Below are 16,371 nucleotides of genomic sequence, written 5' to 3' on the forward strand. Positions count from 1 at the left end.
AGAAAGCGGCTTTAGACTTTCAAAAATTGGATTTGTTTTAGCTCGACTTTGTCTTTTTAAATCCTCAGTTTGCCCCTCGTCGTCTTCGTCAGAGGTTAAAGTCTTCTTACCCAACCAGACTTACACAAGTTCTGCAGAAACTGAAGCTTCTCTCTGTAAATATGTCATTTGTCACCAAACAGTATTCACTCTAAACCAATTTTTCATGCATGTCACCTTAAAATGATGCAAAATGTTCCTGTAAGTCTTTAATAAAGCAAGACTTTCTCCTCATAGGGAGCCAAATTTGCCATTTAGGCAGACAGAAGAGGGTCAGTGCCGATCCTCTCTCATTGGTTTTCCACTGCATCCTCCTGCGGCACTATTTACCAAAAGTCCTCCACCCACAGAAACAGACGTCATGCCATGGACCGTTGTGCACCAGCGGTTTCCCTTTGTGGGATGGGTAAGATTTCAACACAGCGGAGGACAGAGATGAGGAGCGCAGAGATAATATCAGCGTTTGGGGCTGCCAGGGCCTTCCTGTGGCTGTGATGGCAGTGAAGGGACACAGAGATAGGGGACCGAAGGAAGAGGGTGGGGGGGCACAGGCCAAACTCTCTTTTTTTCAGTTTTTTTAGTCTCAGATTACTCAAAGGAAAATACATCTATTCAGTTATCTTTTACAACTTTTTGGTTTTGTGGCCAAGATCAAGATTTTAAATGCAATCTCAGTTTTGCTTTTATTATAAGTCAGAAATCCTTTTTTTTTAATGGTAGGATAGCCAATAAAAACTAACTTTTAGAGCAATATTAATGGATAGCTTTATCTTAAGCCTTCAAATATGAGCTAAAAAAGTGTCTGCAAATGAAAAAAGACTGATGGGTTTGGGCTTATATATCTGATCCAAAACTGGCACCAACAACTGAGAGGGGACGATCACGGAGAGTGAAAGTGTAAGAAAAGCAATATTCGGGCTCTTAAACAGCAAATTCTTCAGCCGTGTGACCGTGTCTGTTGAAATGTCCCGCGGTGTTGTGTGGGGTAATCTGTGGTCCCAGGACTGCAACATCTCCACAAAGTGAAGAAAGACCGTATTTCACCTAATCCCTACCGAGTTACTCAACAACAGAAGGCCATAGGACACCCCCCCCCCACACACAAACACACACGCACACAATGACACAGCCCTCCACACTCTGAACTGCTGGTGATTAAAGATGGCTCATTTTCAGGAATTGAAGGCGGTTGTGGTAGATCGAGTGGTTTTATGAGGATTATAAACAAAAATAAGATTGCCATATTCGATGACAGTGGATGCAGTTTGATTCAAGGAACTGAAAATGTGGTCTGATGCTTTCATTCAAGTTGAAGAAAAGCTCTGAGTAACTTCCCATTAAATTGACACGGACTGTACATGTTTCGATGTAGTGGACTCTCTTGTTTGTTCGGGGGAAATTAAATCAATTATTTTAGTGTAAAAGAAAGAAAATATTTAAATTTTTATAAGTGGCAATGAAGCATCTTTCAGCTTATATCTTTATGTGGATCTTGCAGGTTAAAATCTGTCAAGAGCATCTATCCATAAGAATGAAGTACATTTTAAACTCTCTAAATAGAAAAGTGTGATCACTTAATGCAAATTGTTAATGTTCCTTTATATTAAACCGTATAGAAACTGTCTGATGAGAGTCAGATTTGGGTTTCTGATGGAGAAATCAGCTGGATCTGATGCATAGAGGTGCAACACCATGCTGCACCTGTCGCTTGCAGGCTGCAGGTCCATGATTCATGGCTCCACCATGCGGCAGACTGCTGCCTGTAGGTCGACTATCACAGAGATCGCACACAGACAGACGTCTCACTTTGACACAAATTCCATTTACTGTCCAAGAATTCTCTTTCTCAGGTAATTCACTTATTTCATTTACGACTTAGATGTCTTTATTTGCGGTTTATTATCAGTGGGTGGGTAATATACAAAGTCAGGGATGAAGTACGAGTGATGCAACTCTTAAATGTGCAACAAATAAGCTAAAAAAAATTGTAATGCATCTCACCATGTCATCATTAAACAGTTCAAAAAGGACTCTACAGCTAAAATATTTAACAAGTAGGGGTCAAATTGCAGATGAAACTGATGTGGTGCCTGCAAATAAACACTTTTTTTTTTTAGTCTGAGATCTTTGGGGAAAAACATTTTTTTCAAATTTCTTCAAATTTCAAACTAAAATAGATTGGTTCTATTGACTTTTATGGAATACTGTGGTGCAGCTGTGTTGATGCTTTCACAGTTATCTGCTTTTGCGTGATAAAGCATGGTTTTACTCTCTACTCAGTTGGGTCAAACAGATATGTTTATCCCCTTTGCTGTCACATAGCTTAAATAAAGCTTTGCTGATCTTCTTCATCTTTGTATTATTTGGTAAAATTCCATACTCTAGACTTCTAGAAATCTCTGTAAGTAAAAGGTTCCGCATGGATCAAATCTAGGATCACTAAATATGTTTTTAATCAAAATTCCTTCAGTTTCTGCCACTCACCATGTCCTCCAGAAGTTATTTTGACATTTTAAAAATGTTTTCTTTGGACTTCACATCTTGTTGCGTTTATTTTTTGTCTGCAGCTAATTATAAAAGTCTAAACTTTTCCCTTCACATGTTGCCTGGGGTGAATATTCTCCAAAAATGTTATTGTTGCTGTATTATAAATATATATTTCACCTGGTGTCACTTCCAAAGCCAAAAGCTTCATTTGTTTCTACAAAGTATTTACCACAAACTTTAAGTTTTTCAATTCAGACTTGAAATCATTCACATTTATGTAAAAAATAATACAGGACCTGCAATTAGCATTACAACCAAATGCTAAAATGATTTAAAGATTTATTAGTGAAACAGAACATTGTGCAAGAAATCAGAACAGCATACCTGAAATTGAGGCAGATTTTGCATATTAAAATTCCCCTAAAGTGTAATTTAGATTTTGTTTCCATTTTCAGCTAAGAATAGTTTTTTTAACCATTATCCCTAAAGGTACAACAATGAGCTAAATCTGATATGTCAAACAAGGAAAAAAGTAAGGCATGTTTGGCAGAGGTAAGAACTACTTTAAATGATTCTAATATTTTACAAAATATTTCTCATTTTCTCACTAAGCGTGTTTATTTTGGTTTATTTTTTTTTTTGGCTGCTCCCAGGTGTCACCATTATCTAATTCATGGTAATACCACCTTAAAAAGCATATAAAAATGCATTTGCAAATAGTCAAATCTTGTCAGATATGGCCTAATCAGATTCAGAAACCGTTAAAATCTAGGAGTAGACACAAACATTTCTCTCATATGTGGACAAATAAGAAAGCCATGCCCTAAAAATGAAACTTATTTAATGGCCGCTTTAATTAGCATATTACACAAAATGCTCGGCATCAGTTTAATGCTGAATCAATTCTGAAATCTGAATCTATATTTGTTACAAATCACGCCTGAAGCCTTCCTTCACCCATTCCAACCTGCTTTTACACACCTCTTCACCTCTGTCTGAACCAGTATTTAAAGTCCTGCACCCTCTTCAACTCTCCTTTTGACCGAAAATTTCCGCTGTGTTACGCTGTCATCCGTTTTGGTTAAAACTTTAAAGTTAAAGTCTCACTCCGATCATCTTTTGGCCTATTCTAAAAGTTTTTCCTGTGGTCTTTTATTTATGATTATGCTGCTTTTGGCCAAAATTAAAAAAAAAGTTGTTTTCTAGGACATAGTTTCTGTGAAGCGGCATAAGTAAATTTGAAGTTTGCCTCCAAGATGTGAGCGAGCATCTTGGATATTTCCCATCATCCATCTGGCTTTCCCACTAGCTTACAGTCCCTTAAAACCCCATTCTAACTTTACTAGTGTGACAAAAATGGTGATCAAAATCTGAGCTATCCAGCTGTATAGATTTGAGCCAGATACCAGCTCAGACGAGAAAAGAGAGATATAGATGGATGCTTCTGATTGGGAGGGTCCAACCAGAACACGTTAAAAACACGATTTTCATTGGAAATCCTGTAACTTTGATGAAAATGAGGAAAAAACAAGAACACTTTGATTTTTCATCACGTCCAGCAAAGTCTTTCTAAGAAGGAGGATTTAACAGTCAATTAAAATATGATCCCTCTCTGTTTTGGAGAAACTAAATCAACATTTTTTTTTAAACTACTTCAATCGGATTTTGAATTCAACGAAGCTAGTGGAAAAAAAATTGGAGTTACAGTGTCAATTCTTTTTCATCTTGTTGTAAATTTGAACTTTAACAGTGGAGTGAGTGTGGTCTTTTGATTGACAGATGACTGTTGAATTCTTGTCTCCATAGTTTCAGACTATGGAGCTGAAATGTGATACTGTCTAACGTGTAAAATGTATTAAAAACTTTATTTACACTCTATGCAACACAAAAACAATAGATATGATCAAATTGTATGTGACAACTATAACTGATGTTGTTTACTACTGATATACATTAAATACATTCTCCTAAATATATTTTTATAGATTTCTGATGGTATTTAATAACCCAATCCAATGAAAAATGTATGTTTATTGTCTTTAACATTTCTTTGTGGCATTTTTCTTGTGATGGAGGACATATATAAAATAATTTACTATTTCTGAGTATTTTTTAATTAAATTGGGATGAATCGGGAGCAGACAAAAACGTTTGCTTAGTTTGAATCAACTTCCTGAGAAATAAATCCATTAATGACTTCATTTTCCTTGTCTATGTTGGTATCTGGTTCTAAACTGTAGGCTGCATTGCTTCAATATTTTCTGTACCACTAGTGTTAGCTTGAGGTTGTAAGGGACTTTAAGCTAGCGGGAGAGTGTAAACAAAGAGATGATGGGATATCAGTGAAGGCTTACTTCCTCGCCAAAAGCCCCTCCCACAATCCAGTGGCGAATTTCTGATTAATTCTTACAGCTTTGCAGAGCATTTGTCTTAAAAAACTGCACACTTTTATTTAAAATTATAATTAAAAGACCACTGTGATTTTTTTTTTTACAATAGATAAAAAGATGACCGGAGTGAGAATTTAAAATACTATAGCAACAAATTTAGAGTTTAGGTCGCAAAGATAATGGATTTTTTTGCGCGGAGTGATATGTGGAACTTTCACATACGATCTTTGTCAGCAGCGGCATCGCCGTTTTTTCACGAACCCTTCCGATGTTTCCCGAAGTGCTCCGCCGCCGCCGTCAAGCTGCTCCCTATAAACACGCAGCAGTTTTCTCAGCCGGTCTTTGTCCACGAACCGCCTCCTGACGACGCGTTTCCCTTCCGTGTGATGCTGGACGCAGACATGGATGACTTCGCCGCTTTGCGTCATGGCGGAAGTCAAAACTTGGACTAAAGTGTGACATTGACGAGGCAGCGGCAAAGCATCCCTGCCCGGCGCGCGGGCAGCATCACATGTGGCGGAGGGCTAGCTGCGCTCGAGGAGTCCTTTACGACACTGCGTCCGGCGGAGCCCGCCGCTCTTCCTCGAGCTAAAGATGCTATTCGGTGTGTCACACCGCCGCGGAGGCGCTGAGGTGGCCCGGTAACCGCGGCGGAACCACTCCATACAATGTTCTGGACCTTTGGAACTAGTTAACGCCGGCTCACATCTCACCACTCAAACAGACGAAGGGTGAGTTGATGTTTTATTTTCTAAAATGCCACAACAGTCGTGTGTGTGTTCGTTTTTTCCCGGGCAGGTGTCTGGACTGTCAGAGACGTCCTACCCCCCCTCTTTTCTCTGTATTCCGCCGCTGGTCTCGCGCTCCCTCCCCGACGTCTGTTCCCATTCCTCACACGTCCTTTCCCCCTTCATGCTCTTATGTAACCCGGCTGGGTTCCGCTCCATGAACCCCCCTCCTTTGGAGAGAAAATAGACTCACCCCTATTCGTGCATGCGTAATTCTTGATTTGTGCGTAACTTTGGATTTATGCGTTCTTAATTCTTTAATTAAGAACATAACTTTTGATTTATGTACGCACAATTTTAATTTGTGTGCATAACTTTGGATTTGGTTGTGCGTAATTCTTGATTTGTTGTGCGCATAACTTTGGAAATGTGCGCGTAATTATTGGTTTGTGCGTAACTTTGGATTTGCTCGTGTGTAATTCTTGATTTTTGTTGTGCACATAACTTTGGATTTGAGCTCGTAATTCTTTATTTGTGCGAAATTCTTGATTTGTGCCGATAAGTTTGGATCTGTGCGTGCGTAATTCTTGATTTGTGCCGATAAGTTTGGATCTGTGCGTGCGTAATTCTTGATTTGTGCATAATTTTTGATTTGTGAGTAACTTTGGATTTGTGTGTAGTTCTTGATTTGTCTCTCGTACAATATACTTTATTTTGTGCATAACTTAAAAACAAGGAAATTAAAAAATACAATTTACACACGGACAACTTAAAATTCCAGCAGCTTGAAAATAACTAAATGCACAAATCTTTAAAAAATGACGCACAAATCGCATGTTACAAACACACAAAACCACATTTACGCACAGATCAGATGTGAGACTCTTAACTTAAAGATTCATCTGTGAGTGATGTGTTTAAATGCTGCTAGAATGCTGGGTCATCAGAGTTTTGAATTAGGGTCTTGTTAAAACCAGCAAGTGAATTTGTGCATTTGATCACATTCCAACAGTTGCAGCATCTTTGCAGAGCGATAGCCTGGACAATAACAGAACATTTAAAGTGCTTGTGTTCGGGTGTGGGATGGGGTGGGGGGTGGGGGGTATTGCAGCCCCCACCATCATTAATATAATAACATACGTGTTCCACGTCTGTATTGATTCCAGCAGCTCTCCTTCTGTCAGGAGCTCCAATCAGCGATGGCGTCCCCGGACTCGCCCCCTTTGGTCTCTCCATCGCCGTGCCCCCCTCCCCCTCCATCGCTCCCGTCCTCTCCCGTGCGGTCCTCCCCGGCCCCGTCCTCCTCCTCCTCCCTCCCCGCCCCGCCCTCGCTGCCTCCGACGGGGGAGGTGATGGTGCTGGCTCTGGGCAGGAAGAAGCAGCGGGTGCTGATTGCGCTCTCCATCCTCCCCAACCTCTTCCTGGCCTTCCTGCTCTCCTCCGACCCCCTCCTCACGCTCTCCCCCGACCACCACTGCCACCTGCCCGGGCCCCCGCCCTCCCTGGAGACGCTGAATGCCACCCTGCCGTGGGAGAAGGGCCAGAAGTCCAAAGAAGGGGGCGTGTCCCAGTGTAAGCAGTACACCAACAGCAGCCAGAGCGCTGTGACGGACTGTGAGGGGGGGTGGGACTACAACGTCACAGAGGGACTGAAGAACAACATCGTTACCGAGGTAACACATTCACCTTTTACTGATTTTTAAACATTCAGCTCCACGTAGCAGCAGTTTCATGCCACCTTTGGATTATTTTCCGGAGATGATGTCTGTTTCATCTGAGCGTTCATTATGAAGGTGGCACATGACCCCGCCCCCATGGCTTTTACCCCAAATCCAAAATCAGGATTTCCGCTTTAATCCACATTCAAAGTCTCAGAGTTGTGGGTAGAACCGTAAGTCTGCCCTATTTCCCATTATCCCTTTGTTTACACGCTAGCTTACAGCCCCTCACACCCACAATCTAACATTACCGCTGAAGCAAAAATGGCGAGCATTTTGGAGCTATCCAGACGAGCCAGACGTCGGCTCAGACGAGGAAAACGAAGACGTTCATGGATGTAAATGCATCAGAATGGAGAGGACCAGGGACCTTTGCTGTAGTAGCTGCATTTTGAGTCTGCTCCTGATTCACAGTAAAAATGAGAAAAATGCCACAAGAACACGTTAAAAACTCAATTTCATATGAGTGGATCTTTCTAAAATGCAGTGGCGGGCCGTGCATTTCACACCTAGGCCTTCAGTAGTGCTCCATCTGAATCAACCCAACCCTCAATAACTATTTTATGGCAATAAAACTTCTACTGCAGGTACAGCTGCCACACACACACCAAAAGCATAAAAAAAAAATAACCTGATAAAATTGCAATAATATTTAGGTATATAGCAAAATTTTACTCACCAAAAATCCGGATTATTTGTACACAAAATCCATCCTTTCTATCCTCAAGAAGATTTCAATCACTCTGTCGTGCAGATTATCCGTGCGTTTCAGTTCCATCAAGAAGTCCTTTTCTATCGCCATGGAAGCTAATGCTGAAAGTCGAGCCTGCCCTGACGTATTTCTGGCATAAGTTTTAATTCGCTTCGGGGCTGAGAATGTCCGTTCAACAGAAGCAGTGGACACGGGGCTTGCTAGCTTCGGAGTTGCCCGACCCCGCTTAACAATGTCCAGCTTTTCTTGAAAAGTCCGTCTTGAAAACGGCTTTGACAGTAAGTCTGCAACCAAATCCATTCCTTCAGCCATTGTGGATTGACAAACCAGCTATTATATTCGATTTATTTGCCTGTGAGGGTCGCTACGGATTCAGTTTACCGGCTCTTCCTAGTACACTCTCCGATTATCCAATCACAGCGCGTGAAAATCCTGACGTTTCCGTGGGCCAGCTAGCTGGCCTATCACGTGGTCTCCTCCAGATCTGATTGGTTGAAGCAACAGTTCGGTCGACAAGTATTTTATGCTACAGGGCCCGCAGAACTGATTGTGAAGGCCTCCGGGCAGATTTCTTTGACCCTAGCAACAAATGGTGCTGCAATGTGATTGGTTAATGCTTAAATAGGAAAATACACGTCTGGAAGCAGCGCAACCAGGGAGACAGCAATGAAAGGACGAAGACAGAGCATTTGGAATTATAGAATACGTATTCACGGAAATAAATAATAATTAATATCAGTCTGTCATTCAGATATTTTTAGGCCAGCAGAGAAGGCCTTGCAGGCCCTGACGGCCCGCCACTGCTAAAATGATAATATTTTCTACACTTGCAGATCTTTTCTTTTTATATAATCTCTATAACAGATTATATTTTATCTATTCTCCAAAAAGCTTCCGTTTCATCCACACAACCCTTTTGTGGGAGCTACCTTTATCTCCTTTTTTTTTAAATCCTGCATTTGCAGTGGATTCTTGCTGAGCACACAGCCTCATTTTGAAAACACGACACCAAACCGTGACTCAGCTGGATGTTTCTATACTCAGAATGAACAAATAATCTCCTGGTGGCCACTTAGCAGCTCCTCTGTGCCTTTTTTTTAAACTCTTTTATATTACATAATAAAATTAACCCCTTGTTGTACAGTCGTGGGTTTTTATTCGTCTCTGAATAATAAAGAAATGGCCACAGATCCATCTGAGGTTTTTATGTTTTAGTTCAGTTTTGATGGAAGAAGATGTGAATCAAACACTGAAGTGGTGAATTCACGATAAAAGCAGCAGTTAAAGGTTAATTAGGCTCCGATGTTGCTTCCCACAGATTCCTCCTGAGCAACAGGGATGCTCACGTTATCGACATTCATTTCTTATTTGTTCTAGTACAGAACAGGTTCTGTGGTGAATCACTTTCGTTGTTATTTTCTGTGAAAAGTTGCAATGACAGATTCATTTATGCTCCTAGAGTCCTGTCAAAATGACACTACATCTTCTATTTATTATGAATTGTCTCAGGTTGCATGAATGAATCGGTTAGTTTGACGTCAGGGTGTCGGCCTGAAAGACGGGAAGTTCAGAGAGGAAGGTTTGGAATGTGTTGGAATTTCCTTCAGCTAGAAAATCTTCAGAAGAGTTCCTGAATAAAATCAAGATCACCTTGGTGACAGAACGACGAATGTGGAAATGATGCAACAGGTTAGGCGGCTAAAGCACTTCTGGATTGACTTCAAGGGGCACGGATTTGCAACTGTGTTCATTAACTCCAACCGCATGTTAACCTCCTGTAGAGGGGGTGAAGATTAGCCACTCCAATGGAAATCTTACTTCAAACATGTTTTTGAAACATTTTTCTGACATTGGAGGACGTATATTAAGAGAATTAAGCTTAAAATTGAATTTCTAAGTATTTATTTATTTAAGTTGTTGTGAATCAGGAGCAGATAAAGAAATATACTTGGTAAAAGATTGTTGCTGTGATGTAGAAAAAACTGGGTGGGCCACAAACATCCTGCTCTGCTCCATTCTGATGCCTCCCTTGCAGATAAATAGATCCATGTACGTCTTTGTTTTCCTCCTCTGAGCTGGAATCGGGCTTAAAACTGCTTAAAACAATATTTTTGTTGAACCGCTAATGTTAGCTTGGGGTTGTGAGGGGCTGAATGGGAGGGGGGAGTGGTAACTGCACTAATAGTGGGAGGGAAAATCGATTATTAGATAAATAAGCGATTCTGAATCATTTTATCATTTTTAAATAATCGAAAATTGTGAACTAAACATGATATCAAGTAAAAGTAACAAGTGGAACTAAACGCAGGGAATGTTTCTCTTTTGAAGAGCACACAAACATGGCTGACCTTCCAGATCTTGTCATCCGACCGGCCCCGACTTCGCTTAAAGGAACCGTATGGAACCATTTTGTATTTTATAAAGTGGACGTTCAACTGGATAAAAGTCATGCGGTGTGCAAGTTCTGTCGCACCAAAATGACATATGTAGCAAACACAACAAATTTGCAAAATCACATTCTGCTGCAAGCACTTCCAACGGTCAAAAAATATAGTGGATATGAAGAAACTTCCACTGTCACCTGAAAAGGAAAAGCGAATAACAAAGTCAATTGGAGAGCTTTGTTCTAAAATATGTTCAGTTGCTAGTTAGACACTCTTTTGTTTGACAGGACTTAAAGAGCGTTTCATTAAAACTGGTCAAATGATAAAAAAATAACGTTATTTTAGGTTGTTTTTCCCCCTTTTGATGCTATGAAAGGTTCTTGATTACAAAAGGAAATTATTTTTATGTTCTTAATAAGAGTCGAACAGTGTACTGATCTTGTCTTTACTTAAAAATGCAGTCATATTGGTCCAGTGGTAAAGAGAAACAATGTAGTTCTGGGATGCATTGATAATTGTGTCATCATCAAATCGTTTTAAAATCAAATCGCTGCCTCCTGAATCATGGTGCCTCAAGATTTCCACCTCAACTACTGCCACCTTTCAAAAACTATGTCCTAGAAAATTACTTTTTTTTTTCTTTCTTTTTTTTTTAAGCTAAAAATGGCATAATCGTAATTAAAAGATCACTGGGAACACCATGACTGGAGTGGGACCTAAAGAAAACAGCTTCTTGTCAATAAATAGTTTGCGTTCTTTGGTTGAATTTCTTCTATGTAGAGCCTTTCTTACTTCTTAAAGGATGTTTGTAGGGGGAACTCCATCCAGTTTAGTGCTAATCCACACACACAGCGCTGCAGCGAGCTGACGGCGCTCAGAGACTGCCAGGGAAGCATTTAGTTTGCAAATGCATCTGTGTTGTGAAAGCACGCCATCAGCATTAACAGGGAAGAGATGCACGCACTGTCTACTGTGTCAACAGAGATCCCATCTTATTGACTCTTTATTTATAGCACACTTTTGTTTGATTCTTTTTTTTTTTTTTTTTGAGTTTGTGTTAAAGTGATTATACAACTATGGTTTTCCTGACAACCACAACTACCCGTGTCTCTCATCAAACCAGTTTGAACACTTTTTCCAACTTGTTTGTGTTCATTCCAACCATAACATGTGACAGCCTTTCACTTCTCTCTGTATTCATTATGATTATGCTTTGCATTTTTTTTAACTAGCTGCCATTTTGCTTCACACAGATTCATCAAACATGTTTTTTGCACACAGGAGATCAGCTTAAACCTCCAGTCTGAGAGCAATTATATTGCTACTTGTCACAGACATATAATTACTTCTCTGAACTCTTTGACTCTTTAATCCAAGTAATTACTTATTAATAGAGAGATTTAATGCAGCAAATGCTTTATTAGAATTTTGTATCGTGGAATCATCTGTCACATGTTGAGTCTTCCTGATGAACATCTGGAGGACAGATCCTCACTAAAGAAACGCTCTGCTTGTGTTCGTCCAGTGGGATCTGGTGTGTGGTCGGTACTGGCTGGTCCCGGTGGAGGAGGTGTGTTTCATCCTGGGTGTCCTCACCGGCTGCCTGGCTTTTGGCTTCACAGCTGACCGGTAACACAAACACACATTATGCTACATGTCAGAGTAATATTAGATATGGGGATTGAACAAAAGAAGCAAAAGATTTGAGTTGAAGTCAGTTTGTCTGCTGCTGCTGCTGGGAGCAGCTGCCGTTTTGGGGTAGATGATGCCAGTTTAATCAGCTAACAGCACTCGTGAATCTGCTGACCAATTGAGCATAGCATCTGTTTGTGAACACCAGTGAGTTAACGTCGCCTCCCAGGGTTTTTTACCAAGAAGAAACTGCAGGGAAGGAGATAAAAAGAAGCACTGCTGCGCCCACATGCAGCTAAGAGTGGCTAATTATTACTATGGTTTACTGTAATTATTGATCAGTTATGCTTTAAGCAGTTTCCAAGATTCATTTTTAATTTTCTTTGTGGAAGCAGATTGTCTTTAGGCCTCATAATCGTCGACATTTGCATGTAAAATAGAAGACAGTGTCAGCTTTCTCAGTAAATCCTCCATGTTTTACTAAAGTAGCAGCCTTTTTAAAAAAGTATTGTGTGTTTTCATCAGGTTGGGCCGGTCCAAAACCCTGCTGATCTCCCTGACTCTGTCGGTGGTGTTTGGGGTGCTGGTGTGCGTCTCTCCCTACCCGTCTGTCTTCATTGTTATGCGGTTCTGCCTGGCAGCTGCAAGCGCCGGAGTTTATGTCACTCTTTATGTGTCCCGTAAGTACACAACACCTCACACACAAAGGAGAAAAACCAATTAGATCTTTTTTTCCCACTTTCTTTGATGCATCTCCCTTCAGATCAGGTTGTGGGTGTGAGAGCTGGTTTATTGTAGAAAAGCCTTTATAAACTGGTCAAACTTGTTCATCAGGGTGAACAGCTGCTGTTCCATTCAGTAACACACATTTGTTAGTACACTAATTGATCAGATGGACTCTTATTCAAGTTATCATGTATCAATCATTAGCTTAGAGTCTTGTGGGAAAGGGTTTTCTTCTTTTTTTCAGATTTTTTGGCACCAGGAAATACTCTAAATGTGTGAATATATTCATTAGGAAATATGAGATTTATTAGTTTTTTCTGCAAATTGTGTAATTTTTTAAATTTAACATGAATATATTTTAAGTTACGAGCTTGAATCAAGTATGAAAAAATATGGTATAATGAGTATTTGTTGATGATGTTACGTTTGTGTGTCAGGTCTGGAGCTGTGCGAGCCGTCCGTCCGGCTGGTGGCGACCATGTTGGCTGGACTGATGACGTGGGCTGGAGAGCTGCTGCTGCTGGCCGTGGCCCTCGGCTGTCAGACCTGGAGGGGTCTGCTTGGAGTCGGAGTCGCTCCTTTAACGCTGTTCCTCAGCTACGGGTACGAACGTGTGTTTTTATGCTGCATGTATATGAACGTTTGTTTATGATTTAAACATGTTTTTTAAACACTTAACTTCTAAGTTTCGTTTTTTTTCCTAAAAACTAAAAGCAACTAAAAGATTGACAATATAAAAAAAAACATGAAAAATAATTGCTATGTTGCTAAAATGTTGGTACTTGTCTTGAAAATGCTGCAAAGTTATTTCAAATAATCTGCAGATGTAAAAAAAACCTGTAAAAAGGCCAAAATAAATAAATAAATAAATAAAACGTTAAACCACTACGACTTATGCTAAGATAAAGGCTAAATGATAAAAAAGTTAAAAAGTGATAAGAAGTCAAATTTAACCCCATAACCTGAAATAAAGATAACGTTGAAGGTTTTTTGTATATGAACTGGAAAAAGGAAAACAGTGGAAATGCCAAAGTTAGAAAAATTAGCTTAATGCTAATAACCTTGAACAGTGCTAACACATAGCCAAAAGGAATTCAATTAGCATGGACAATGCTAACATCAAAGCTAAAATTTAAATTAAGTAAAAATGCAATAGGTATGTCAAAATTAGCTTCATAATCTTGAATAATGCCAACATACAGAGTAAATACTAAATTAGCTTTATAAATGTTGAAATTGAAGAATTATTTAAATAATGTTAGAAAAAGCTAAATGCTAAAACTGGGGAAAATGGAATTAGCAGGTTGAAATTAGCTTATTAATCATTATTAATCAAATTAGTTGAAAACCTGTTGAAATACTGCATTAGCTTGATGGCACTGAACAAAACTAATACAGGTAGTAAATGCTAAATGACATAAAACAATAATAACAAGAATGTTAAATGAGATTTAAAAACCTGGGATATGTACAGTGAGGCAAATAAGTCTTGAAGACCCTGTGATTTTGCAGGTTCTCCCACTTTTACATCATGGAGGGGTCTGAATTTTTCATCTGTGAGAGACATTATTTAAAAAAAATCACATTGTACTATTTTTTTAAACAATATATTTGTATGTTGCTGCTGCTGATAAGTATTTGAACATTTGTTGTATATCAGCTTGTATTTTGACTCTCAAAGACTTGTTAGTCCGCCTTTAAATAGTCCACCTGCACTTATTATCCTAAATTAGAAACACATGGTTTAAGTTGTTAGCTGCACAAATACACCTGTCCACCTCATACAATCAGTACTAACACAGCCAAAGAGCTGTCCAAAGACACCAGAAACTAAATTGTAGACCTCCAGACGTCAGGTGATGTGAAGAACGTCGGCCTTAGTGGGAGCAGTGATGCTGTGCTTTGGACTGGAGGATGGTTGATGTGTCAGGAGAAAGTTTGGTAGTTGAGACATGAAGGACTTCACTGAGATGGCCATCAGTCATTCTAGTCATTCTAGTTCTGTCTGTTTTTGTTTAATGTGTTTCACAGAGAAACAAAGGGAAATAATAGTTTATTTGTTTAAAAGAAGTAAAAATGTGAGTTTAAGGCCCGATCCCCCTTAGCCCCCCGCCTTCGTTTATGCCTCCGTGCTTGCTCCAAACTGAGGGTGGTAAAAAATATTTCCGACGTGAGTTTCGTTCAGTGACGTCATCCAAATCACAGGTAAGCTAGCGTTAGCGCGGAGCTTCCAGCGCTCGAATATACATTACAACAGCAGTTTTGTAAAATTAAAAAGGTCACACTGTAACATAAAGTTATTACTTACGTTTAAATGTAAACATCTGTGGTTCAGAGCGTACCAAAGTGAAGAAAAGCGCTTCGTAGCGCGGCGCGATTTACTCTCGCGATAGCGGACTTTGGACCCCTCTGTTTGGAGTGTGTAGCGTGAAAAATAATAATTCCGGACACAACTTTGACTTCAACTGCCACTTCAAATCAAGGGAGAGGGCTAAGGGGAAGTGAGAAGGGGAGTATTCGGATCGGGCCTTAGTATTGTTTACTTGGACTTGCACCATGGTCTGAGTGAATACTCGATTCTGATTGGCTGCTGGGTGTGGATTAAAAAATATTAAGACCACATACCACATGCACACCTAAAACAGAAGTTCCTGTCACATCCCAAATGTTCTGTATCACTGCACAGGCTTCTTTAAAACAACTTTTGCATGATCATCTGGACAAAAACAAGTGATAAGAGGGGAACTTTCTCTCTGAACTGATGGTTTAATTAACCTATGTTGACGATAAACATTTATATCACTTTCCTTTTTTTAAAGTAAAGGAGTACCGACAAATCATTCAACCAATCGCCCCATAATACTAGGTTGATTTAATTTTTTTTTTTTATCTTATTAGTGCATGTCAGCCGTGCTTCCGTTAGCACAGCTTCAATCACTGCCGGTTCCTGTGCCACTTTTCTCCTTCATAATCTACTGGAATGATCGTGCTAATGGTTAAAAAGTTACAGTGTGTTTAAGATTTTGTGTCTGAGCGTCACCGACAACGCCTCAGGTGTTAAAGGGTTAAATGATGATATTCAGTTTTGGTAGCTTAAGCTTAACAAAGTTAAGCTTCGAGCTGCTTTGTGAAGAGAACGTTTCAAAAATAGTTTCAAAAATAGTGAACTACAGCCTGAGTGGGTCTGTAGCTCACTGCCACCCCTGGGGAAGGGTCAAATATTCAATTCAATTAAATTTTATTTATATAGCCCAATATCACAAAGGAAATTTGCCTCATTCTCCTTCAAATATGAAGTATAGGGGTGTGATGACTGATGAGACTTTAACTTCCACTTCTTTTTTTTTTAAATCAGCTTGTTTCAGCGCTTGTACAACTCTATTTAAGGGGAAGAGTTTGAATTTACCGCCCACCAGGTAGTCAGATCCAGAGCAGCGATCCGGCTACGCCAATCCGGGCATGTAATGCAATCCTGCTGGCTCATACTGTGAAAGGGGGTGCTGATATATAATCTTTATTTATTTCTTTCTTTATTTGTTTCCTTTCATGAAGCAT

General features: G+C 39.8%; 1 protein-coding gene across 2 annotated transcripts in view; it reads left to right on the plus strand.

The window, feature by feature from the left end:
- The first annotated feature begins 5,184 nt into the window (after nt 1–5,184).
- The window catches only part of slc22a17 (solute carrier family 22 member 17), a 21,769-nt gene continuing 10,582 nt past the window's right edge, over nt 5,185–16,371 (plus strand). The window contains exons 1-5 of one of the 2 annotated variants that reach the window (XM_024280310.2): nt 5,185–5,647; nt 6,811–7,317; nt 11,984–12,087; nt 12,616–12,770; nt 13,254–13,419. In XM_024280310.2, coding sequence (XP_024136078.1) covers nt 6,844–7,317; nt 11,984–12,087; nt 12,616–12,770; nt 13,254–13,419 — 899 coding nt within the window. In that variant the 5' untranslated portion in view covers nt 5,185–5,647; nt 6,811–6,843. The remainder of the gene's footprint in view (nt 5,648–6,810; nt 7,318–11,983; nt 12,088–12,615; nt 12,771–13,253; nt 13,420–16,371) is intronic. The other variant, XM_024280309.2, reaches the window with a different exon arrangement.

The sequence above is a fragment of the Oryzias melastigma genome, linkage group LG20 (genome assembly GCF_002922805.2).
Source record: "Oryzias melastigma strain HK-1 linkage group LG20, ASM292280v2, whole genome shotgun sequence".
Lineage (NCBI taxonomy): Eukaryota > Metazoa > Chordata > Actinopteri > Beloniformes > Adrianichthyidae > Oryzias > Oryzias melastigma.